This window comes from Ammospiza nelsoni, chromosome 4 (assembly GCF_027579445.1).
Source record: "Ammospiza nelsoni isolate bAmmNel1 chromosome 4, bAmmNel1.pri, whole genome shotgun sequence".
In the NCBI taxonomy this organism is placed as follows: Eukaryota; Metazoa; Chordata; class Aves; order Passeriformes; family Passerellidae; genus Ammospiza; species Ammospiza nelsoni.
Genome location: NC_080636.1, coordinates 12,521,202 through 12,549,120, shown reverse-complemented (window position 1 = coordinate 12,549,120; position 27,919 = coordinate 12,521,202). Strand labels below are relative to the sequence as shown.

The window sequence follows — 27,919 nt, the reverse complement described above, 5'->3', positions numbered from 1 at the left end:
AACAGTAAACATGGATAAAACAAAAGTACTGTCTTAGATAAGATAGCTGCAGACAGCAATTGAAAAAGAGGTTTCTCCATCATTTGTCGCAAGGCAAAAAATCAAATACACAAACAGTAATGGCCAGATTTCAAAGTTTTTGGAGAATCAGTACTTTATTAAGTTCTAAGCCTGTACAATGTAATGAATTATATATTTGTGAGCTTTGTTTAACTGAAAAAAAAAGAAATATATTTAAAATAATAAATTAAAGGTCAGTGTGCCATATATTCAGCTGGAGATAATCACTAGAGCTGGAGGAGTGAGGAAACAAAACTCCCTAATAAAACAGTAGGCTAGTTGATGATAGAATGTTATGTTAATGCTCACAAGAGATTAAATTTCTGACATGTGCCAAAAATGTAACCTAGAATATTTTTGTTTTAAGAACAGTACTCTGAATCTTGGGAAATGCAGTCTGAAGTCATGCTTCTGGGATAACTGCAAAATTTTATCCTCATCTGAAAAAAAAAAGCAGTGATGGAAGAGGCAGGGAAAATAAGGCAGCAAAAATAGAGAGGTTACACAATCTCCTAGGTGTCTACTGATTTCCATAAGCAAGTCCTCAAAATTTGATTCTACTTACTGCAAGTTAATCATCAACACCACTTAGAATATGGAAAAAACAAGCCATTACCATTGCAAAAAGAGTCAATAAACTTTGAAAAGAAAATATTGACTGCACATATAGTACAAATGATGAGTGAATTTATAAATTTTAAAAAATTGAGAGAAAGGAGCCTGATAATAAACGCCCAAAATATGAGGGAAAAGTAATAATCTTCTACCTTCTAATTTTATCACTGCCAGAAAAGGCCTTGTGGCAAAAGGTGTCAATCCCAAAGCCACAACTTTGCCACTCTGACACCTCTTATAAAATCTAAATATTAATTTTGAGGCTACTTAAAGCAAGAATCTAGGCACCTGAGTGAAAGACTGAATAATGTTGATATAATGTTGGTATAATAATTGGCTGCAAGAAATATTTCTCAAAACTTTTGGACAATTTACAGAGCTTAATTACCCATGAATAAAATACCTCCTGCCTAAGCAGCTCAAAAATAGGAAAATAATTGTCATCCAAATATTATTCACTGGTTTGTTTGGGCTCTTTTCTTCTAACGACGAATGCATTAAGAACCATGCAGCCTTCCAGGGAAAAGTTAAGGAACTGTCATTGGTGTGGGAGGAAATCAACAAATATATTCCTGTCTCCTAAATAACTCCCATTGCTGTCACACGTTTTCCTCGCTCGCACGGATGGTTTATTCCTGGTATACCTGAGTACTCAAAGGCAGAAACAAACCAGGTTCAGACCTAGGCTGCCTATACGGTTGGAGGGGAGTCTGTAAGAGCAGTTAGGGAGTAATTGATGCTCCCAGCCTACTAGCAGTAAGAACATGTGGTTCTTTCCTCAGAGTTGTGGGGTTTCCAGCTGGGGACATGAGCAGAGCACTGGAAAGTTCTCTGCTGAAGAGCTGGGTCTCACATGCACTGCCATCAATGAGACAATTCACAACCAAACCTTCTCTGCACAGTAGTGCAACCTAACGTCAACCTGTTTTCACCAGGAAAATCAAATAGTCATAAATAAAGGGACATTTTTTCTAGAAAAGTCTCAACTTTTTATCTTAATTGCATTGCAAAGTTTTCTTTTTAATACTAAGAAAATGTCCCTCTCCATGCTTCGTGACAAAGGTTGAACATTTCTCCCCAATGTGAAGACCTTTAAAGTTTCACCGCGGTGCAATCAAGATTAAGGGAGTTATAAGTAAAAATTAAACATCTGCAGATAAGCATTACAGTTCATCAGTTGCAGTAGCAGATGCAGTTGATTACTGTAATTTGAAAATAGAAAACGTAATGGCAAAGCTTTAGATTAAAGTAATTATACTGCAATAATTATATGGAATTGAGTTTATTACATTAAAAGGTAGTTCTAACATCTGAGCCATTTAAAATATATGCTGGCTGGTACTGAAGTTGAAATCTCCCTCAGATGCAATACAAAAATCAGATTAAACTAGCATTCTGAAAGTATATCTGTGAGATACAGTCTGTTTTGCAACCCAGTTAAGTGCAAAGTTATTCTATTGCACTCAGAGAAATTTAAAGTAGATTGTATTAAACCAATTAAAATATATTTAGGAAACTATTTAATCCTATTATGGACTAACATCAAAATATTACAGAATTATTACTTCAACTAATGGAAAAAGGGACCAGTTGTTTTTTTTCTTAATATTTTATTTTCCTGCAAGTTTAGTAATGATTGTGACAGAAAGACAATTTTTATCACAACAGCTTTTGGCGGATATTGAATTCAAGTGTTACACTCCTGTTAAGACTTATAACTCTTAGTGTTTATTAAACTCTATCACCAAGCGTTGGTTTTGAGCTTTTTTTGGTTTGGTTTTGGAGGGGAGGTAAATTTTACAATAGTATGTAAAGAACCTTTAATCCTCCTCTGAAAAGTGTAAGCTCATCCCAGAAACAGAGCCAGAAATGAATCCTCTCCACCCCCAGCATCTCACAGCTGCTCCTCTGCTCCGAGGCTTCACGGCCAGCACCTCCACACCTTCACTGTTCAGAGGGTATAATGACTTTGAGTCGATAAAATATCTCTGTGCAGAAAAAAAACTCAACTCCAAAACTCAGAAAATGCTTAATCCCCATAGATGACAGCCTAGAAGAAACACTTTTCTAAATGTGACCTGAGGCAAAGTGAAAGGGAGACTGAACATTTTCATTATTCCTCAACACATCTTTTAAAAATGGCCTAATTTGAAAGTGGATTGACTTTATATACTTGAACGCTTGAGGAACTGCAGTTTGATGGTACCTAGAAAGCCTGAAATGATAGGAACCAAGCAGGGGGACACTTTTTGGCTTTGGGTATTATCAGCTCTGAGCACAGAAAATTTCTGAACCATAATTAGCATTCAGTTAAATTTGTGTGAGCTGCCTGATGTTGGCACATAAAAATCTTTCCTTTTAACTAACTCATAAAGGGAGAGAGGTAGGTTTAATGCAGCAGAACTTTAGAATACTTCTAAAAAGAATAAATTAAAGTTCAAAGAAAAATCATTTATATAATCTCCAGCAGTGCACATTATTAAAAGCTATTCATATACTGTGCACTGGATGGCTACTGGATTCTCTTGCTTAATTTGCACTCAAATTACCACAGCAGTAAGCCTCAAAATAAGAAGATAGCAGTAATCTACTGCTTTAAAACAATCCAGGACATTGATATGGCCAGATGAACTCCAAGAACCAAGCAACAAAGGAAGCACAGGAGTCTCTTCATGTGTGCTCTGACATGGCTTTTGTGGCTCCTCAGAAAGCACCTGTGGCAGCTCTCCCACAGTCTTTAGGTAGTTTTAAGAATCAGATCTTTGGTTCTAAGGGAGTTCTGGAAACTGAATGTCTTTTCTTGCTTTTTAGAAAAATTCTCTCTTTTGTTTGCATGGCATAAGACTAGACATGCCTCCCATTTTTTCTGAGAAAATAAGTAGCTTTTTTTCTTCTTCATCTAGACCAAATTTTTTCTTTTCTTTTTCCATATTTGCATGTAAAAGCACAGGGATATTTTATTCTACACACATTGCAAAATGAAACAACAATTTCTGTAGTAAAACCCAGAGAGTTTTCATTTTACTTGCACACAAAATTGAAAATATCCCATTTCTTTATCCTAGGTATTGATTCCAATATCAATGTATTCAACAATATTTTTCCAATTATATTGGGGAAATAAATCAAATAATGTTGAAAAAATATCCAAAATTTGCATTTTTTCTATGCCTACTTCTTACTATTTAAACAATCTAGAAAAACCAGGATATAGTTCTGAATACAAGTATTTGCTCCATTTCAAAATATTACATTTTTTACTTCAAATCTAACTTGCTGCTAGTTTTTGATCAATAAAAAATAAATTAAAAATAAAAGAGAGCAACATTCATCCAGTAACTTCATATCCATGTATTATCTTATTAATTCCCTGGATTATTAGAAAGTCTTTGAAGACTTTAGTATTTGGAAAGTAAAATAACCAAAATCTTTGGTTGTTCTAAAAATTCATTGGAAAAAAAAGGCATAAATGCACAAGAATTGCATCTCTTTATGTCAGCAGTTCTGCTAAATTTAACAGTCACAAAATATGCAACAGCAGATTATTTTATACATGAAAATTATGTACTACCATTTTTAACCAGTCTTGAACTTTGTTCATAAATGTACTTGATATTTAAAATAATAATGAGGATAAAAATACGCTAAAGTATAAAATAAATTTCCAAGGCCCCCAAATCCACTAAAATCTCCATTTATAGATTTCCAAGCTGTTTGAGAAGGCATTTTCCTCTACTGAAAGGAAGGTAAATCAGTAATCACTGGTGTTCTTCAAAAGTCAACACGGAAAGACATCATCAGGTCTATCACACTTTTCTAAACAGTGGGCACGTCCAGGAAGGGCCCAGACCATTGCAAAGCCACATAATACAAAGAAACTACTTAAAAATGCAATGTGGGGGTCCTTTCAGTCTTGTTGTAAGACATTCAATACTAACCAGTTACCACATGGTTAGAAAACTGTAGAAAAAACTCCTTCTGAATTCAGCATTTTTGGTTCCTTGAGATATCCATCCAATGGAAGCCAGAACATGTAGGCACTGATGGTTACAATGCAATCACTTTTTCTAAAAATTGCAAGATCAGGGTTGACAGCAGCGCTCTCAGCGGTGTGAAACTGAGCACTGTGCGACATTCTTGGGCTTCTGAGGAGGTACAAGTGCTTCGGTGCATGCAGCACAAGGAGCACAGGGGGGTGATTGCTGGGCAAGTCACCAGGGCCCTCCGGGGGCTCACAACCCCTGGAACTGGGCTGCACAACTGCCAAAGCTTTTGGTCCAATGTGGTGCAGTTTATAGCTTCTCCCCACAGGCTCAACCTTAAATTTTGTGTAAATTTTAAACCATCTGTTTGGCTGAAAGAAGGCTCTGATGAATTCTGCTCTGAACAGTGATCTTAGCAGTATAATTAGCATCACTTCAAAAAAACCTCGACATTGTCGGTGCTGTCAGCACATTTATAGTTCTCCTAAACTGTGGTGTTTGTCAGTGATCTGTATGAACTGGGCAGAATATTTTTGCTTAGTCGTGTCCAAAAAGCATTCAAGCAAAGGAAAAACATCAGATTATTTTAGCATTTGAGCCAAAACAGTGTATTGTACTTTAGTCAGAAAATTATATCAATTATAGCCTTCTCTTACTTCTATGCTAATTTCAGAATAGTTCTTCCTTCATGTAATGTACATATTTAATATTCTACTGAGCCTTTAAAAGAAGCAGGCCAAGCAATGGCTGTCATGTAGAAATAGGAGGTTTATATTAGTGGCAATTTTCTATCTCCAAAAGTTGTTAAAGAAACCCCAATGCCTTAATGCAGAAGGCTGAACCTGTCATAACTATAAAAATAATAATGGGTCCAATAAAATAAAACAATATGAATAGGTGGTTTTCAAATTGTCACAAGTATTTCATAAGAAGCAAAATAAGAAGGTAAGTGAAAGGTTTTTCCCCATTAAATTAGAAATAACTAGATGAGACTAGAGTTAGGTAAACTTGTCATGAGGCTGTGATTTGGCTAAAAAAAAAATACTAATTTATTTCTTCTTTCTATTATCATTATCCAGTCTGAAAACATTTAATATACATGGCAAAGAACATTTCACTGAACGCCACATGTGCCAAAACCCCATATATTTGTATGAAGTGCTGCTGTATGTCTCAATCATAAAAAACCCCCATGAAAACTCTTGTTGCTCTTGTCAAGGCAATCTTTATTTTATTTGAAATTCATCTCACAAAATAGTTAATAATCTCAGAATTTAGACTCAATCTTCTTTTTATAGAGGGACAACTCACAAGAGAATTTAGGACCCTGTAGTGCACTTTGAACAGTACAATTGTATTTTAGAACAACTGCTATTCTCTGCAGAACCCTTGAAATTTGACGTCAGCAAAAAACAGCAATTATACTTGAAGATTTCCACAGAGAGAAGCAAAGGATTCAGAATACTACTCTCCCTTCCAATGCCTACAAATTTTATTTCTCCTTTTCTTTTTGCTGTTTAAGGAAATTACTGACATTAAGAAAAGGAAGAAAAATGTCTCTAAAAATTGAATTAATCATCAAGGGAAGTTAATGCCATTGAACATGAGTCAACCTAACCTACATCATTGGAGTTTGCTAAATTGCAAATGGCTTTAGTGAGTCCATTTGCAAGTCCTCAAGGGTGAAGAATTCCTATAGGAATCCATAAGAACTCTACGAATCTGTAAGGGGAGGACCTAACATCAATATTTGGTGGGTTTTGTGAAAGGTTGAATTATAATTTGAATAGACCAGCAAAGCACCTAGGTTATTCCATCACACATGCTGAACTGCAGTCTTTACTGCTTACAGAAACCTAAACTTTGCCAGCCTATGGACAGAAAGGTCTCAGGCTGATTGAGCAGAAGCATAGTCCAGGCAGCCAGGTGACTGCCACCCTGGTTTAATACCCCATTATGCGTGGACTGTGCAGCATCAAACCCATCCTCCTGCTGTCTGGTTTCTCCTTTCATGTTAAAGGGAGTTACAAGCGCTGCGTAAATAAATAGCTGCATCATACATTTTAAAGACTGAGTCCTAAAGACATCTAGTCATGATAACCACTGGTGATCAAAAAACAGTGGCAACAATGGGAAGATAGACAAGATCTCTGCTTCTTTTTCGTTTCCCCCATTCATTTTTCTATTTTCTGTTTGAATACAGATCTAATACCACCGCATGATATAATGTAACTTCAGACATATTCAAATGTACAGAAAGGAAAAGCATGAAAATTATCCATTGTTTCAGAACTTTAAAGTATCAAATGTGCTTTAAACAAGTGTTTATAGCACTCAAAAGATAGAAGAGCTTTTATAAAATAATCACATAAAACCACAAGAAGTGGCTCTTCAGTAAAAACAATTTTAAATTTAAGTGCTTCCCCTATTACTAGTTATGAGAATTCTTTCCTAGATTAATCACAGGATAGTATCTAAGCCTTCTATCATCCACATTAAAGTAATTAGTGGCTCATTAACTTCAACTTTAATAAACAGGATGTTAAAAAAAAAAGTATGCTACCGACTTTCAGTATCATCTATGTCCCAACCTGACAAGCTAAACTTGATTGCAAGACAGAAGAAACAATGTAAAAAGAATAAATTACTTCACTAATTCTCCCCTTAAAATCACTGTCAGTGTACTAATTCCAGAACTTTATAACTGAACCTAAGTGATTTTATTTCCTAAAGGTGATGCCTACATACAGCACTTGGCACTAGCTTTAATTAAGGTTTCATTTGTCCCTAGGTTGCTCCAAGCCACCATTAACAGTCACCATACTTAGTGAAGGCAGGAGCCACGGTCTTGAAGGGGTTCTACATTAACTTGGTAAAAGGTAGCAAATTAATATAACCAGGCTCTTCTGAATACCTTTTTCTTGCAATCTAGAGCATGGATTACCATCTTCAGTAGTGATAATTGTGTCATGGAGCTTGAAGAACCAGAGCAAGGCTCTCTCCTGATCAAAAATACCTTTAATATCTTTAATTTTCAAGCATAAATTCAGTTGAATTTTATGATTTACCTCTCCCATGGATGACTCTACACCAAATAAAGGTGTTAATAGCAAAGGAGCTCCAAAAGTCCACTCTACCCCTTTGTGGCAATCATTAGAGTTTTCCAGAAACAAATAATTTTACACAACCTGGGTCTGTGCAATTCCACCTACACTGTGGACTTACAACTTTGTGAGTTTGAACATGACACCTGTCCCAGAAAATGGCATTATTCCCTGTAAAATACCAACATCACTTTCTCCATCCTTGGCAATACATTCCTTGAGACTTCACCAAGCAGCACCACAGAGCTCTCTGCTGCAAATACAGCACATGCCAAGAACATGGGGCTTGCCAGATTGTGGATAAGCTGCTTTCTGATAGTCTGCTACCTGTAGGAGGTTTGGACACTAAATCCCAATTGCTTTCCTAGTGTGGAAGGGTAAGAACATTCATAATGTAGTTGTGCAGTTCTTATGTTCAAAAAAAAAAATCTGTGAAAAAGTGGAAGCATTTTGAGCATAATTTGTATCTAAAAAAGAAAATGAAATCAAAACCAAATGGATACTTACTGTGTTCAATTTAGTCCAACATTTTTAGCAAAAAGGCTGAAAGTACAAGATTAGCAGATCTATTATAGGTAGGTGGGATGTACTGAAAAGCTCAAGCATAGTAGTTGAAGTATTTCCTGACGGTTCTTTATATTATTTTAATAATTGTAAATTTGGTCGTTTGTTTGAGGTACAGCTGTAGCCGTGTTTTATTATATGGAAATTCTAATTTTCATTTCTGAAAATTAAGGATTTATTTTTTCTTTTCACTTTGAATAATGTGGGTGAGTATAATAAGCAAATTATTGATTGAACTGTCTTCTCTCTACTAAAATAACTGGTATAATATTGACAAGGTGTAATAGATGATATTTTCAGAACAGAAAGATACCTTGACCAAATGTCCCACTGGAGTCTTTTGTACGAGACATGTAGAATGAAGACATTCATTAAAGTCTGTCTTGCCTCAGAACCATTAGAGAGCTAATGTGCCCATCAGAACTATCTCAGAGTATGAAACTCCTTCTGAACTCCCATGAGTTTGTAAAATCTAATGGATAATTTTCCTATGTGTGCCTTCAACATAAAATATAACCTGATAATCAAAATTTTAAAGTAAAACTATTTGTAAAGTTTTTAAAGATTCGGGCTATGTCTGTGTTGGGGCTTTTTTGCTTAATTTTAGTGAAATGTAGCAAATGCTAGTAAAGCAGGGTAAGTTGATAGTGTGTTTTAAGAATGAACAAATACTACCTAAGACCATTCTTTTTTAACAAGAAGAGCTATGGAAAGCACAAACATTTCAGCTCATGCTTTTGCCTCGAACATTTTAATGTGGTTTTAATTAACACAATAGTTTTTAGCAATGAAGTTTAAGAACTAAATATTCACTTTTCCATCATCAATTAAAAAAAAAAAAAAAAAGAAAAAAGAAAGAGAAACCAACCCATAATTGTGATATCAGTATCTCACCTGGCATTAGGGACAAAACCTCAGATTAGGTGAAAATGTCCTGTATTTTCAAATAATGATAAAGAGTATCTGGTTTATATTATGATACAATCACCAAACATTTTTCTTTACAAAATAGGCTAATATTGACCTGAGTTCTGCTGAGGAACTCCCTGTGTTAACCAAGCAACTGCAAAATTCTTTGACCTGACTGGAGACATCTTCTCTATGTGAGTTAAAGCAGAGTCTTGCAGCATCTGTTCTGACTGCATTTCTTAAGTGGGTCATTATGTAATTTCTAGATGCTGCTGCTGTGGGCTATAACACATAAAAAACTTTCAAAATCACTTAAAGTGAAAAATATGAAAGAACTCCAGAGCCCCTAACCTAGTTCACATTTTCCCTGAGAAAAAATGACACCTTAGTACACATCTAAGACTCGGGTTTGGAAACATTCTGCAAAACCCAGTATCTTCACCCCACACCAGCATTTTTATTCCTCTGCTCAGTTCTTTTAAGAATACTATAGATGTAAAACACTATCAAGTACCATACACACCAAAACAATGAAACAGAAAATTAAATTATTTTTGATTCTTTTCATCTTCTATGTATGTATACAGATCCAACATTTTCACACTAATTACTCAAATTTCCAGCTATTAATGATCTCTGAAGACTCTTCACAAAAACAGATGACCTACAACGTTGAACAGACATATCTAGAGAAATGCTCTAGAGAAATGGCAGAAGGAACAGATTCTATTTTAAAGCATACAAAACTAGCAGGAGATTTAGAGAAAAGAAAACTATATTGACACAACAATCCATTCTCAAAAATTAGTTTCAGATTGATCATGGCAATAATCTGCAATATTTGAGTGCTTACATGTTAAAACTGAGTATATGTTAAAGAAAACTGGGGGATTGGATGTGCCTATGCAGTGCTCTGAGAACTGAATCACTTAACTTTGAACATCATTTCCAACCCATGGTTGTAAGTGCATCTTACGCTGAAGAACCACTCTTTCTATTTCATATGCAACTACAATCTTCCCTGCCATTCGCTGAAAAATATTCAACCAGTTTTCTCTTCAGTGAGAATCATCCCTGAAATAACTTTTGTACACAAAACTGTGGACAGAAATGTGAGCAAAGCTGAAAAATACAAAGAAAATCCCACAAGTATCCCAAAAAATTTATTATAATCAATGTACTCTTTAAAAAAAAAAGTGTTGTCCATTTCAGTCCCAGCATCATATAATTGTTGAGGTGGGAGGTACCTTCAGAAGTGATCTGGTCTCACCTTCCCTATTCAAGCAGGGCTAACTAAGGCAGGTTTGCCCAGGACCATCTGAAGATGACTTTGGAATATCTCCAAGCAGGGAGACTGCACAACCTCCAATCACAGAATCACAGAATCACAGAATTTTCAAGACTGGAAGAGACCTATAAGATCATCTAGTCCAGCCGATGTTCTAACTGTTCAGCTAGATCATGGCAGCAAGTGCCACATCCAGTCTTTTTTTAAATTCTTCAAGGGATGATGCCTCTACCACCTCACTGGGTAAATGATTCCAGTTTCTGACCACTCTTTCTGTGAAGTATTTCCTTCTTACTTCTAACTTACATCTAGCTTGACGCAACTTGAGACTGTGTCCTCTTGTTCTATCCGTTGTCGCCCGGAGAAAGAGGCCGACCCCCAGCTCACCACAGGCACCCTTCAGGAAGTTGTAGAGAGCGATGAGGTCACCCCTTAGTCTCCTTTTCTCCAGGCTGAACAACCCCAGCTCCCTCAGTCGCTCTTCGTATGGCTTGTGTTCCAAGCCCCTTATTAGTTTCGTTGCTCTCCTCTGGACACGCTCAAGTAACTCAACGTCCCTCTTAAAGTGAGGGGCCCAGAACTGGATACAATACTCCAAGTGAGGCCTCACCAGTGCCGAGTACAGGGGAAGAATGACCTCTCTGTTCCTGCTGGCCATGCCATTTCTGATACTGGCCAGGATGGCATTGGCCCTCTTGGCTACCTGGGCACACTGCTGGCTCATATTCAATCGACTGTCAACCAGCACCCCCAGGTCCCTTTCCACCTGGGCACTATCCAGCCATTCCGTCCCCAGCTTGTATCGGTACAGGGGATTATTATGGCCGAAGTGCAATACTCGGCACTTGGACTTATTGAAGTTCATCCCATTTGATTCTGTCCATTTGTCCAGCCGTTCCAAGTCTCTCTGGAGAGCCCTACACCCCTCTAGTTGATCTACACTCATACCCAATTTGGTATCATCAGCGAAACTACTAATAAAAGACTCTAAGCCCTCATCCATATCGTCAATAAAAATATTGAACAAAACTGGGTAATTTGTGCCCAGTGCTTGGTCACTCCCCCATTCCTCATTTTCAGAGAAACCCCCTGTGCTTGTGCCCCTTGGCTCTGCTCTTGTCACTGGGCCCTGCTGAAAAGAGCTTCGCCCTCTTTGCTCCCTCCCTCAGTGTTGATTTATTGATGACATTTTCCCTGAGCCTTCTTTCCTCCAGGCCAGACAGTCCCAGGCCTTTCCTCACAGGACAGATGCTCCAGTGCATTCATCACCTTGATGGATATTTGGTGGATTCTCTCCACTATGCCCACGTGTCCCTTGTACTCGTGAGCCCAGAAATGGACACAGGACGCCCTCCTGGTGTCGCCTCACCAGTGCTGAATAGAAACTTTCAGTCACTTTCAAACTTCAAAAAATTACCATTAATAATTTCTGTTTTTAGCTTCCATTATGGAAAGCCTTTCCATTACAAAATTCTGGGAAAAAGTGTGTGATTTTTTCCTAAGTTAACTGAATATGGGGGGCAAGTCTGCATATATCTGAGATTTCAAAAGATTTTTTGCAGTAGGCTGAGAAGGTACTCATACAAGCTAAGAATAAATCTGATAGTTTCATCATCTTTGAAATAATTTGATTTAGAAGCAATTTAGTAACACTTAAAAGAAGTATAATCACTCTGAATATAAATTTGATTCCTTAACATAGAAAGAAATTGTGAAGTGTAGCTATTCAGCATGAAAATTTGACAAACAAAATTAAGTTAATTTGGCTTTGTGGCTATTTCTATAGCAAATAATCTAATCTAATATTAGATTTCAAAGCCAGGGTGTTCAAGGAAACGCTACCCAATGCATATGTTCAAACTCTAAAAATACTTGAAAACAGTCTTGAAACATTCAACAAGCTGTACTTTGGCCCACTATTCCTAAAGTTCCAACTCTAGTGCCACAACAAACTAATGTAATTTATAAAAACAGCCAACCTTCATGCAGGGTTATACTCTTTGCAGTAGTATTGACTTAATTTTCTTTCTCAGTTTTTACTGAACTCTTATATTCTCTCTGGACAAGCAACAGCATCCTGAAACACAGAAATTACAGCAAGTTACCAGGGTGTGTTGCATCCAGTTGCAGAACTGTCTGCAAACAGGCAATGTAAGATGCTGTATGGACCAAGTCCAGCACTGAATTTCTAGCACACATGTATTCTGCTGTTAAACTCTATGATGTTTATTTTTGACACAGCTATACATTTGAAGGAGGCATCTCGCTGATGGCATGTCTGTAATATGTTCTGCACACGTGCTGTTCCAGTCACAACTAAACAAGCAGCCTGAATGCATACAATATGAATTAACTGCAAATTGTCAATCAGGCAAGAGATAGCAGAAAGGCTATCAGAAATCATTCTCTATCAGAAAATGAGAAGCAGATTCTGCATAATGATGATGATGCTTGATGATGGTGATTAGATGTTAAGAAAATCTCTCAGAAAATTTGATCCTAAAAAGACGCAATTTTGGAGGTATTAATATAGTAAATTCTAAAATAAGTAGGCCTAATCTTCAAAAAAATCCCTAAAATATTAGCATGATTCCCTAAGTATTGCCTAAAATAGAAAGGATCGTATTTGAATTTGCCAAAGAGATAAAAATGTTCAAACAAGCTCACAGAACTTCTGGGTCCCAGAGAATGGGAAAGCTCCCAGAGTGCTGTCTGACATGTGGACCTGTTCACTTTTCCACCCAGATCAGGAACAAGCTTTCACAAGTCACCTAATGGTTCCCATCATGGAACACACTCGGAATACACAGATTTTTCTAGGTGGAGCTAAGTGGGAAGATGCATTCTAGGAGCTCACTTATTGCACTACAAATGTTAGCAGGCATTTAGTCAATTGAACCAGACTAGAATTAGTCTGAAGTGGAACTCTGTAGGAAGAGATGGGATGGAGTTGAGCTGCGGGCCGTGGAATGTGACAGCAGAGGCACAGGGCAACACAGAGGGGCCCGTGGTGGCACAGAGGGGCACAGGAGGGCACAAGGGGCCCATGGTGGCGCAGATTGGGAAAGGAGGGCACAAGGGACCGTGTCTCCACCTGACCCTGGGTGCTGGAGGTGCCACGTGGCAGAGCCTATGGAGAGGAGCCCGCTGGAAGCTGACAGACGGGTGAACAGTGTGTGATCATCCCACAGAAGGACATTCAGAACCCGTGTTGATGACGTGGCAACGTGGGACAGGTCACGTAGTGACAATTACCAGAAAAGGGAATACTGTGCCTTGAAAAAGTGGATAAAACCAGCTCGTTTCTTTTGAATAAAGTATTCAGATTCCCTGCCAGTCTGAGTCGGTGTCTTGGTCACTCACAGAACTCTGAAAAAATTCTTACTCATTATTACTCAATCACAGGTTCCCCATATATAGGCATAGCCCAAATGCCTAGACTGACAAAGTAATGATTTTTCCCACAAGACTTCTCAATTTTGTTTCTCTATCACTTACAAATTATTCTTCAAGACTTCAGAAAATGTCCAGTAATTTAAGATGGTGACAATTCTGATCAAAAGCAGTGCGATCCTATCATCCAAGAATAATGTAGTTCTCTCCATCATAGTACTATCAAAGTTATGTTATTACTGGCTTAATAGTTTCATAAAAGACTTATGAATCGACTAATAAAAAGTTACCCAGAAACAGACACAACAAATAGAACTCACTACTCACTTTACTTCCAGCTAAGGTCAACTGTCTAACAAAATTACTCTTAAGGAAAAGGGCAGTGCTAGAATGACAAACTTGTAGAACACTTGACATAAAATTCAGAGGGAGAATAAAAGATGTGAAACTAAGACACACAATGTATAAAATAGATTAGTTGTGATGGATGTTAACAAAGTAACTGTCAATCAGAACACTGTGAAGTTCCCAAAGTACACAGAAAAGAAGATGGTGTTATATATTAATATAAAAATCAAGTGTAACATTTTCCCAGCAAAGCCAAAGCAGGGAATGCTGACTGCTATAAAGCCAGAGCACCAGCTCCCTGCCTCCAGAGGACTGCCTGATAAAAGCCTCTGCCTGGGTTCATTAAAACAGCTTTATCACATCTCACAACTGAAGTCAAACACAGTTTAATTTATTAACATCCACAGACCAGCTATCACAGAACTCTCCCAGAGCTACAATCTTAAAGAACCATATCCCTAAATTATCAGACTATAAAAATGAATTTGGTAAAGACAGATAATAAATTCTCTATGGTCATTGGTATGCAAGCGCCATTCTAATGGTGGTTTTAATCAGGCAGTGGACAAAAGTTAAATATTTCTGGAGTATGCACACCAAAAATCATAACTAGAAAAGCTTAAGCTGGTTTAAAAGTTAAAATGTATTACATATTCTTGATTAAAGCCTCCTAGATACATCAGCCTTGAAAACTGAGAGAGGAATGAGCACACCCTGTTTTATCATTATAATAGCATTTAGTAAAGACACTCATAAAAGCGGAGGCACATCTTATCAAGTGTGAGATGGTACAGCACTGATAAAAATAATCTGAATAAGAAATGCTTGAAACTTCAAAAGCTTCGCTATTGCCTGTGACACTGACTTTTCATGTTAAAAAATTGTTTAAAGTAACTGTCTTCAGTTTTTATTTATGGAAGAGAGAACTAAGTTCATGCTACATATCAAATGTTCAAGAGATAAAATATTCTTAGAAAAGACAGAGTTCATAAAAGGGTCACTGACAAAGTTTTCTTTCTGAAGATCCAAATGCAATAAATAGCTGGAAAGAAGTGCAAGTTAAGTTGTGCTTCTTTATTTATTTGGAATATCTGTTCAGATCATAAAAGAGCTCTGGAGGCCCTTGAGAATCCACACAGCCTTCCATCAAGCTTCCCATAGAGATGAGGAAAAGTTGATGGTTGTTATTTCTTGCAAGACAATGATTCCTACCTCGTCCCAAATTCTCGAGAACTAATTCATACAAAGAGTTGTGCGCTGCAAGGGCAGAACTTACTCCCAACACAAACTGGGAGCAGCTGATCTCATCTCCATGGAAGCAGTAACCTAAAGAGCTCTTGCAGGATGAGAAAAACTACCATCAACAGGGGCAAGCTGAAATCTCTCATTTGTGAGGGGCAGATAAGTTGAAATCTTTACCCTACTTTCGATTTTCCAATTTCAAGCACTGTAGTCAGTAAGCTTCCAACAAGTTTGAAAGTTAGAAGATAAAAAGCAACACTCAAAAACAGTTATCATTTGTAAAGGATAATTTAGAACCTATCAGGTAAACTTCCAGAGAAATTATCTATCTTGTTGAAACAGAGTGGAGAAAAACTATTTAGGTGACAACTGGGAAGTTGTCTGGGAAGTCTGCCACTGCTGAGCATGTTAAATCACAGGCTGAGGATAGGTGGAAGGCTGCTTTGGAAGGGACAGCAGTTCAGACTTAAAACTATAAACAAGACAAGAATCTAAGACATACCAAATGCATTTTTTGTCCTATTCAGTACTATAAAATCTTGGCTATGTATTTCATCCAATTTGGGTACCAGGCTTTAAATGTAAGAAGATTCACTTTAGGACTAGGAAACAGTTTGTATCAGGAAAGATAAATTCTTGAATAGATTAACCAACAATGTCATAAAGCACCCAGTAGTGGTGAATTTTAGGTACACTGAGCAGAAAGCCATCTGAATCAGAATATGAATATTTGATCCTGCCTTGGGGAATCAGGAGAAACAGGAAGACTTCTCACCTTCTCTTCCAAAACATTTTTCTGTGATTCCATGGATTTTTATCGCTTTTATCTCAAAATTACAAATGAAATCCAATGTAATAGAATTTTTGAGCTGGATTTTGTATCAGGCTCTAGCCTTGAGCAGGCTGTATGGATTACACACAATTGTATGCAGTCAGCCTGGTTAGTCACTGTCTGCCTAGTATTCAGAGACAAACACAAACATGTAAACTTGACTGAGTATATGTCTATTTCTCTTGTCCTCAGCCAGAAAAGTCACAACTCTGCCAGCAGTAGGATTTTTTTTCTTATAATGAAAGTTTCTCAAATGAAGATATTACACAAAAATCTCAGCATTCCTTGAAGAAGTTTTGTTTGCCAGAAAGCAAATAATTAACTGACTTTTAAAAGTTGCAGTTTTGGTGATTTGGATTAGAAATGCTCTTCATTATTTTGAATAAGTAAACAGGTTGTCTTTTGATATCTCTATTTACTTCTCACATTCTCATATTCTTTTTCATTATATTAGCATGGTAAGATTGTATTAGCATTACAGGGTGTATTGTCAATATAGCTGAGTATCCCCTACAGCCCCAGTTTTGGCCTATGAAATTATGGACTATGAAGGAAGAGACAAAAGCTTTGTTTCTTCCCTTCTCTGTAAGAAGTTTCAGAATCTGAAGAACTAAAGTCAGCTGTTCAAGCAGTTATGAACAAATGCCTTTCTTAAGTATACCAGGATCATCCTCAGCTACCAACACTGCACTGAACTGCAGCTGCTGCAAGGTCAGGCTTTCAATCAGAATGAAACAGGCACTGATGGATCCAGAAGATCTACATTAATTGTTTGAGTGCAAGGTGCATTTAACCAATACACACCCCTCTTGGAACACAAAACATTCTGTGTTATTGCAACAAGAAACTACCTAATGAACTGTGTGTGTTGCCTATTGCATACTCCTTTATTCCAACACTACACCTGCAGAATGGAAAGTATATATATCATCCCCACAGTCAGGATTGTGAGCTGCTGCCTACCAAGGGGTGGTTTGATAATGCCATCAACGTTTTCTTGTTCGTTTTCATGGAGGAATTAGTCACTAAACTGACAGCATTTCTGTACATATTCTTTGTAAAAAGGCTTACATGAAAACACATTATTAATGCTTTGGGTTCTTTAAAGGAAAAGAAAAATACACCAAAAAAAGCCTACTTTTTTCTAAATTGTTCAATTGAAAAAGTCCTAACAGATTGTCAGCCTAGCAGCAATTTAAGTGCTGTTGATTAAAGCAACTGCTGATAAAACACTGCTTAATAAGACATTAGGAATTTACTGACACTTTTTAGGTAGTTTTACTACCTAAACAGGTCAAAACATTCTTACTTTTGCATTTCTAAGTATAATCAGTCATTTTTGAACTCTGGCAAAGTAAAACAAGCTAAATTAAGAGTAGAGGTTTGGTTTTTTTAGCACAACATGGGATTTTAGCTGAACACCTCCCATATTTTCAAGAACAAGAAAATGTACTGATTGTCAAGTCTGGGGTGGCTCAAGGCCTTTATAGGAAGAGATCTTTATAAGCCTTTACAGGAAGAGATCTTTATAAGTCTATATTGAAACACAGAATTACTTTATTCTAGTTTAGTATGAGAAAAATAGCTGAATGCAAACAAAAGCTGTAACTGACAACAGTATTTTTATGAGTCAAAATAATGTCTAAATATTGTTCAACTCTGCCAGTCAAACAATAAACAAGGTGTGTAAGTCTGTCTAATTTTAAGTCCTACTAATTCATATTTTTAGTAAAGATTTAAGGTACTGGGAGAAACTTGACAGCAGGTGTGCCATGTAAAGAACTATGTCCCTATACCCTCAGTCATGTCTGCTTCCCCCTCACTTAAACCTCCACGTGCTATTTTTCCTCCAGTCTATCAGAATTCTGTTTTATAAAACATGCATTAGAGACCACCAGTTCCACTGGATGCATCACCTACTCTCCTCTCCTTTGACTGACAATCAAGCAACCAAGAAAGAAGCATGTAACCTAGAAATAACATCCCTCTGAGGAAAAAGATTATGCAAAAAAGCTCAGAAAGTGCCCATTGAGCTGAGGGATTCATATGTGCTTCCAAGTGACAGACTGACAGAAGCAGGAGCCATCGCTTGACAGAGTTGGAGGTGTCAATCTCCTGCAAAGACGTTTGTAGTCATCATCATGTAAAAGAAGGCAGAAAGGGCAACACCATCGCCTGTCTACCAAACCCATCCTGCTCTTTGACCTCCTCTTTCCCATTTACCAGCCATCTACCAGGCAGAGAAGGCTGGAAGCAGCACCTTCGAAGCAAACAGTATAGTGAGTAGATAGATCCTAGACACAGAGGTACTTCTCTCATTTACCCAATTCTGCAAGATAATGCACAATGCGAGATATTTAAAAAAAAAAAAAAAACGGAACTGGGAAACCCCACTTCATCACCACCACAAAGATCAATGAATAATGCAGTATATAAAGTAGACCTAGTTACTGAAACAATACCATGAAATTCTCTGTATTTTAATCATACTGCACATCATCACAACTTGCACACCTACTTTGTTTATTTTTCTTTTTCTTATTCATCTTAGATTTGGTAGACTGGCTGTGCAGAAATCAGGGCAGCACCTAAGTGTGTGTGTATGTCAATTACAGCACCTTTTTTAAAATAACAACAAATTTGAATGTATATTTGTTTCAGTTACCAGCAGGTCGATGCTGCCACCACACAATTCCTCAAACAAAAAGCCTAGATTTATCTTTCTTTATAGATAGCATTACAACAGATGATACTTTACAATAAACTCAAATGTCCATAAATCAACATGGAAAATAATACACAGAATAGAAAGACTGCATCAGAAAATATGCAGTATACAATTCACTTACTGAGCATTGGAATATAAGCCAACAGTCAGAATGATTAAGGACATCTGGATAGCCTGGGTTAAAACCAGCAAAACAGTCAAAACTCAAGACCTATGGTGATCTGAAGAAACACCTATCATACTGCTACCAGCACACAATGAGGCAAAACATGAATCTATGGTTGCATATCCCCGATACACATCTGTTATGTTGCTTCAATGGACTATTCTTCAGGACTATTCTTTTCTCCTACATTTTTTTAAGACAGAATCCCTTAAAACAGGATTCAATTATCTCTAAAGGTAACAGAACAGCAGATCCCCAAGTCCACTTGCTGAGACACCACTAAAGCCACACACATAAAAGGCATTTCCTGGTCTTTGTCCTCTCCTTTCTTTTAACCTCTCAGGTAGGGTCTGTAATCCCACAGTGCACTTTTCATTCTCCACACAGCCCAGGGAAAGCACAGGCACAGACAGGGATGCTCCTGCCAGCCGTGGTGCTAACTCTCTGTGTGTGTGTCTTTTTGTCTGTTTGTCTGTGTGTCTGTCTGTTTGTCTGTGTCTGTGTGTCTGTTTGTCTGTATGTACGTGACTGTGTGTCTGTTTGTTTGTATGTGTCTGTTTGTCTGTGTGTATGTGACTGTATCTGTGTGTCTGTGTGTGTGTCTGTTTGTCTGTTTGTCTGTGTGTCTGTCTGTGTGTATGTGTCTGTGTGTCTGTGTGTGTCTGTTTGTCTGTGTGTATGTGTCTGTGTGTCTGTCTGTGTGTCTGTCTGTGTGTATGTGTCTGTGTGTCTGTTTGTCTGTGTGTATGTGTCTGTGTGTGTGTCTGTTTTTCTGTGTGTCTGTTTGTCTGTGTGTCTGTGTCTGTGTGTCTGTGTGTGTGTCTGTTTGTCTGTGTGTACGTGACTGTGTCTGTGTGTCTGTGTGTCTGTGTGTCTGTGTGTCTGTGTGTGTGTCTCTTTGTCTGTGTGTCTGTGTGTGTGTATGTGTCTGTGTGTCTGTTTGCCTGTGTGTGTGTGTCTGTTTGTCTGTGTGTATGTGACTGTGTCTGTGTGTCTGTGTGTGTGTCTGTCTGTGTGTATATGTCTGTTTGTGCGTCTGTGTCTGTGTCTGTGTGTGTGTCTGTCTGTGTGTATGTGTCTGTGTGTGTGTATGTGTCTGTGTGTGTGTCTGTTTGTCTGTGTGTATGTGTCTGTGTGTCTGTGTGTGTGTCTGTTTGTGCGTCTGTGTCTGTGTGTCTGTGTGTGTGTCTGTGTGTCTGTGTGTGTGCAGGGGCTTGCCCTGACCCCTCTCAGTGCCTGGACAGGGAGGGAGCACCTCCTGCTGCAAAAGGCCCAGGAGCTGCTGGTGCAACATGCTTTGGCACACTCTAAAACAAACAATCTCAAAAAGGGTCAATCTTTCTCGAGCGTTCTTTGAAACTATGAGCTGCAACATTTATGGGAAAAAAAAAAACAACCAAAACAAACAAACAAAAAACCATTACAGCAGTACTGGTGCAGGGATTTTGAAAATGTGATTACAGATTGCTAATTTATGGTGCTTAGAATGTACACAGACATCTCTATATATTATAAAATCCCAAACCTCCATGTTCGGTTGCAATAGGGCTTGTATCTGACAGATGTTATATAGTGTGACTTTCAAAAGATGACTGTTTCAAGTTGCATCATGTAACCATGTTAAATTATTTTTTTAAAAATCAAACTTTTTTTTCTTTTTCAATTTACTACAAATACTTGGGATAGATCTTTTTTCATATAATGTTTTCATTTTGGCACAAACTTGTTTTTCAATGCGCTTTTATTATAACCCAGTCTGTAATATCACTGAAATTTCTAAGTCAAATAACTGCATTTAATTTTAAAAATCCTTATTCATTGCAATTGTTCCCACCAGTATCAAAGGGTTCAGGAATAGTCACAATAATCAAATGACTTACTGTGATGACATGCTGTTCTGGCTGTTCCCACTGCAAAGAATCAGACCCATCATCACACTTTGTGGTTAATGTTTACCTTTCTAATAAATCCTAAATGTTCCTCTGGATTATTAATAAAAGTTTGATTTTAAAAAAATATGTTCTCTACTAAAACCTATTAACTACAGCAATATTCATAATATAACTATCTGGAAATAAAGAGAGGTAACTGAAAATTGTGAGAACAAGAAAACATTATCAGTAAAATTGAGGGGCTATTTACCTGTCAATAAAATAGCAAACCCTTTCTTCCTGACTGCATGATATAGATCAACCACCTTGAAGTCTATGTCTTAGGATATTCAGATTTGGAAGACTTTTTTTTATGCTGTCACCACTTGGCAACTTTGTGGCATATGGGTATAATGTGCTGTGTAGTGCTAAACATTTAACTGTGCTTGGGGATTATGCATTTGCTGGTGAAAAATACCTGGTAGACAAACAAAGGTATTATCTCCTACAATAAAATCCAAACATTTAAATGCATCATTTTTCTGAATAGGGCAAACTGTCTATATTTTAGGATTCTCTATTATCACGCATTCCACTTCTAGTTCATTTCTCCAGTGGACACAAAAGAACCTGTGACTTTCCTACCACTGTTTGTGTTACAGCAGTGTAAATTATAAACATAAAACAGGGGAGCACAACTATAAAGTGTACCTCTAAAGAAATTTGCTTTATAGGTGAAAAAGGGAAACACTATATTTATTTTCAGAACTCTGACAGAGAGCTCCTTTTAATACCATATTAAGTCTCTGCTGGGCTGCCAGAAATAAAACACAGTATGAGCTCAGATATACAGCTTTTATTCTGTGTTTGGGTTTATTCTTAGAGGCGAATGGATTCAATATATTTCCAACTCAACCACACATTTTAAACTGCTGCCAGTTTATTGCTGTCTACAGATCTCCCAAATTCATGGAAATAAATCTAGAGCCCAACCTCCTCTGCTGCTGCATGCATGAAGGTGATAACAGGAACAATCGCTCCTTTAGTGTGTGAGAATGGAAAATGATGAGGGAAAAATAAATCGAATCATGATCTATATGATCCTAAAGCTCCTGTAACACAATTACGAGCTAACAATTGAGAGCATCACAGAAAACTGGATTCCATTCTTTCCACAATTCTATAGGCCCCAAAACACGTACATTCACTTCTCTTCCTCATTCTGCCTGGTGTCCTCAGTGGGAAATCCAGGCCAAACACTACTTAGCCATCAAAGCAATGGAAAGCAAAGCTCTTGCCAGAGAAACTAGGATTCTGAAAAGACAGCTACTATCGAAAAACAAATGCCCATGTCAAACTCTTGTCCATTTGCTTTTGGTGCAGCCACACATTACAGTTCAAGCCAAACACTATGGAGACAAATCATCCATTAAACACCTCCACCACGCTGTGCTCCAAATAATGAAGGTTTAGTATCTGCACTTCTTAAGTCCCAGAAGTCTGTGCTAATAAGGAAGGGAATCCTACTTAGTTCAGACTGTGTCGACTACAACTACTGAAATTTGGATCCTTGACTTCCAAGACCACAACTGTTTGCTAATGTTTTCTCTCTCATCTCAAACAGGACTAATGGTCTCTGCTCATAGGAGACAATAAATGGCCAGCATGTGTTTGGCAAGGAAGAGTTCAAATACAGTCTATTTTGGTACCTGAAAGAAAGACAGGACCAGCAGAATTGGTGAGGGGGATGGGGAGATGATAGTAGGACAGCCTGGCAGGAATGCACATATCCATGAAACAGTGAAGCAATCAGGCGTTGTATTTTTAGATACCTTCTTTTTCAAGTGCCAAAGATTCCGAATAAATCACAATGGCAAACTGAGAGACTGAGATGGGATAGATTACAGCTGAATGCTGCACAGATCAAATATTCAGCTCCAACCCAAAGTCCTAAGTTCTTATCTGATACACTGTAAAAGCTTTCCATGACACACACCAGCTACCTCTTTTATGGCTACACTTCCTGTGAGGTACCAAATCTGCCTCTATACATTTCAAAAAGTCTAATAACCCCAGGAAAGCATAAATTCTCTAAGCCAAGTACACCTGAAGCTTGTCCAGATGTTCAGTTATTTATATATCATCTTTCCGAGCATAGGTAGTAATCTTGACAGACAGTATAATTAAGAAGAAAGCTTTATTTTGTAAAAATTGATGTTTACATTATGTAAAATTTATATTGAGGAAAGCCTTTATTTTCAGTATTCATGTCAAATATGACTCTCTATAACAGAATTTTGTATGTAATTACTTCTTTATACTCATTGAACAGAGGAACTGGAGAGGGAGGCAGAACTCAAATTTTATACAGAGGCTTATGCTGCAGTCAGTTCTCTTAAGTGTCAATTGTTTCCTCCACGCTGCAGGAGTAGAATGCATATTTTACACTGAAAATATTTGCATCTCCTTGCACGTCCATCACACATATACATCCTTTATTAGTTTGTGAGTCCATTTAATTTATTCCTTCCTTTACGTATTTGCAGATTTCACAGGAAAAGCATTGCATTTGGCAGCAGCACTTCTAGCACAGTCTAGACAAGATAGTCCAGCACCCTGTCCATCAGAATCTTGAAAGAATCCAATGATGAAGAGTGTCTGGAGACAACAGATCATTAGTAAAAATAGTAAGGCTAACTCTTGATTGACAGCTCATTCTTTGGATGGAGCTCCCAGACAAACCAACTGATCACATTGATATGAATATTGGTGCACATCACTTGGAAAGTCACTGCCTGCTTTTCATTGTGTCAGATGAATCCCAACTGGGATATAAAGAAATTGGTCCAATACCCACTACTAACACAGATTTTGTACCTCAACACATGAGATACAAAATCTGTTTCCTCCTTTCCCCCTTCCCACCTCTTCTTTTTTTCCTGTAATTGTTTCCCAGTATATTTTTTTATCACTTTCTTACTTTTTCTTAGCATCCATTTCCCTAACTTCCTATTTTCAGCTTATTCAATATGTAATTTTTTGTCCTTTTAGCACTATTTCCTTTGTCTTCTAAGAATGCCCCAAGCAACAAGATAAGTCATTCACTAAAAGCAAAAGTGAGCACTAGTGCACAAGGATGTCCCAGAGGTATGGCAGAGAATATTTAAGTAAACATAAAGTTGGATAAACACTGCTTAATAATACTATTTGGTCCATTGTGGTACTTCTGCCCACAATGTAGAAATTACAACCCTTTTCATAACATGAACTGCCTTGTCTAATAACTAAAACTCTTTAAAACTTGGCATAAATGACACCATGGCTTTCATAAATATTTATGTTTTTTGAATAAGCATGGTCACACTGGTCAGCACAATGCCCATTCTGAATTCATCACACCCTAAAGCAAAGCAACCAGTTGCTGTGATAATGCCTTATTCATATTAGTATTCCCAACAGCTTAAGTTTGTCCTAGATATTGAACCCACAGGACATTTTGTGATTAAACTTGTTCTTACCCACACAAACTTTTACTGATAATCTCCCTCTGCTCTTCTCATTTTGCTAAGACTCTGCATGCCTTTACCCAGCAGCAGATGAGTTTTGACTATCACTAGCACAAATGCAGCTCTCTGATAGATAAAACATTGATAAAGACAATCTCATGAGGCAGAGGAATGAAACAGTTCATCCTTACAATGGCTCAGTATTCCACAGAGGAAACAGTCTCATACTTCAACAACTCTCAGTGGTTCTTCAATTGACATTAATTTGAATGCCCTTGAATCAGAAGAAGCCCTGCAAGGTGCAAAATTAAATGTAAGGAGAAGATCAGCTTAAGGCAGTCACTACCTGTTAAAAGGCATAAAATGTTGCCTTTTTCATTAATAATTCTCATTATTCAAGCTGCTTGTGCATTTTTTGGGTTTTATTTCACTTGGAAAAATGAAATTGAGGAACAGTCGCTCTTTTGTTGGTTTCATTTTCTGACTCTCGTGCATTAACATCAAATCCCCGTAACAGCTCTACTGCAGGCATTACCATTTAAAAATTACTAACGTTTGAAGCTATGATTCTATTTGAAGAGAATTAATGAGAAAAAAATCCACCTTCCTTGTTAAAAATGCAACAGACAGGTACATTCAGAAATGCTGATGGCACTGAAAATGAGTTGAGCATTTAAGAGCCTGGAGGGAGACAGCTAGAGAGAAGTGTAAAGGAAGGTTTAGACAAAAAAGGGCCAAAACTGTGGGAAGATGAAAATAAATGGGCTGTCTCACATAAGAAGAAAGCCCAAAGGAGTGAAGCTAGACACTTGTTAGCTTCACATCACATCACACTGGTGATATCTGTTGACTAATGTATGTCATTCTGCAAAAGAAAGGAGGTATTTCCTTCTAGCTCTATCATTTTTATCTTTCTGGCATTCTTTTTCTGGCATAAAAACTTACTTTTGAGAAATGTTTTTCGCACAGTAAGTCATGTTTCAGTCAGATTTTTCTTGCTCCAAAAGAGTGCAAAAGTGTAACTTACTTCTTTTCACCATTACAAGCTTGAAGTGAATTAAAGCTGTCATTAATTTTTAAAAGCTACTACGCATGCATATCAAGAGAACCAAAAGAGAAAACACATCTAATATACAGCTCAACTGAAGGCAATTTCCATAAAAACATCATCTGGGCATTTCCTATTACTTGCATGACACGGATTCAGATATTCCCCCAATTTTTGTATAGACACTTTCCTGCTACTGCAAACTATACCTGTTAGAAAAATAAAATTAACCTTTAAACTCTCTTTATGCTTCAATACCTACATTAATGATCCACAAACCAAATAATTCCTCAACAGCAGCTGTACAAACCCACTATGCCTGAATCATGACCCCAGTTTTGTTTAAGCTGAACAGTCCTGCATGGTGGTTGCACAGGTAGCCAAGAGCCTGCTCGCCGTTTGTCTCTGATGATGTATGTGTTATGGAAAAACAGTTTGACTTCCAGACCTCTAAGAGGCTATAGCCAGAAGGCTGAAGTGGTACATGGAGGGAAAAGCCTAAATTATAACTTGAGGGTGCTGGATCTGAAAAGTAGCAAGAAGTATCACAACACCACTTTTGTGGCCATGTTCCTTATTGGATAATTATAATGACGACACATTTTTTCCCAAAACTTTAATGAAACGCAAAGACAGATTTACAATTGAGCTGATAGCACAGTCAAATACAAAAGTTCCCTATCCCCAACACAAATGATCTGGTATCCTACATGAAACGCTACACATTCTAAAACATAAAAAAGCTAGGCTATTAAGAAAAGAGAAAAACCTGGTACAATCCAGCAGGAAACACATGGCTGCGAACCTCTTCAAGCAAGCAGAAGATGCATTCTGAAGCATTAGAAATCAAGCAAATGGTGGGATTGCACTGAGTCTTTCAAACAACTTGTTGGTAAGGCTACTATTCTACACTGGTATCACAGTTCATGAGAAATCTAGCTGCAAAGCAAGAAACACCGTTTCTAAGAAAATAAGTTTTCCCTGTTTTTGACTGCCTGTTTTGCAAAGTTTTTCATTAACTGTCCAACTATCCTCTGCTTATCCAGCTGGCTTGAGCTGAACACTTTTCTCGGCAACACTTACACACACTGCACCCAAGAAGTTTCGTTCTTAAATAACTGGGAAAAAACTCAGCACTCCAGGAGTCAAAATCCCTGTGGAGGATAGCAAGACATGGTTTTTTCCTCCCTAAAATTCAAGTTATCCTGTAGCCTTTCTCAGGTGAATGTGTAACGGCAATGTGAGGTACAGAGAAAGAAAGGCACCAAAGAAGGCTTACCAGAAGCAGCTGGTCTCCATCAAATAGCTGCCGCTTAGGCATCGGAGAGGTGCAATGGAAACCAAAGCAGGAGGTGTAAGGGAGCCTGACCAAAATTACCTCCTGAAGTTGGTCACTAGAGAGGATGTGCCCTGGAGGATCACTCCCAGCCCCAAGTCGTTTCAGCAAAGGCAAAAGTACCAGTTAGGTCAGAGCAGGCAGCTTAGGGCGGGATTCGCGAAGCCCCTGACCGCCTCTCCGCCCGAATCCCAGGCACGAAGCGCTCGCTTACCGTCCCCATAGCCACGCACACATCCATCTGCCCGCGGGCGCGCTCGCCCCTCGCACGGGCGGGCAGCTCCCCCTCCCCGCCCCACGCCGAGCAGCCACACTCGCTGCCAGAGGAGAGGGGACGAGAGCCCCGGTTAACTCAGCGCGTCCCCGCGCTGCCCGCGTCCTACCGCCTGTGGAGCTGGCCTCCTCCAGCTGCGCCGAGATGCTCTCCACTCGCCTCACGTCCATGCCGGGAGGCGCCCGGAGCCGCGCCGGGAAAGCGCGGCAGCACCGCCGCAGCGGGGCCGCGCCGGAGCGGAGCGGAGCGGAGCGGGGCTGGGCACGGCGGAGCGGAGCGGGATGGCAGCGGGATAGGGAACGGGAGCAGGGCTGGGAGCGGCGGAGCGGAGAGGGAGCGGAGAGGGAGCGGGAACGGGAGCGCGGCCCCGCCTCGGCGGCGGCGCCTCCCCCGCCACCCGCGCGGCGCGGGGCGGGCTCGGCGCGGGGCTCCGGCGGGGCCGCGGCCGCGACCCCTTCCCTGCCGGGACACGGAGCGCTTGGGCTCCCTTACCTCCCCCTCCCTGCCCTGCCGGGACACGGAGCGCTTGGGCTCCCTTACCTCCCCCTCCCTTCCCTGCCGGGACACGGAGCGCTTGGGCTCCCTTACCTCCCCCTCCCTTCCCTGCCGGGACACGGAGCGCTTGGGCTCGCTTACCTCCCCCTTCCCTGCC

The 27,919-nt window shown here is 38.7% G+C and overlaps 1 protein-coding gene across 2 annotated transcripts in view; it reads right to left on the bottom strand.

Moving 5' to 3' along the window:
- Positions 1-27,561, bottom strand: part of KCNIP4 (potassium voltage-gated channel interacting protein 4) — a 392,972-nt gene extending 365,411 nt beyond the window's left edge. The window contains exon 1 of one of the 2 annotated variants that reach the window (XM_059470686.1): positions 27,377-27,561. In XM_059470686.1, coding sequence (XP_059326669.1) covers positions 27,377-27,437 — 61 coding nt within the window. In that variant the 5' untranslated portion in view covers positions 27,438-27,561. Of the gene's footprint in view, positions 1-26,936; positions 27,138-27,376 lie in introns of those variants that run through there. The other variant, XM_059470693.1, reaches the window with a different exon arrangement.
- Between the last annotated feature and the right edge of the window lie 358 nt (positions 27,562-27,919).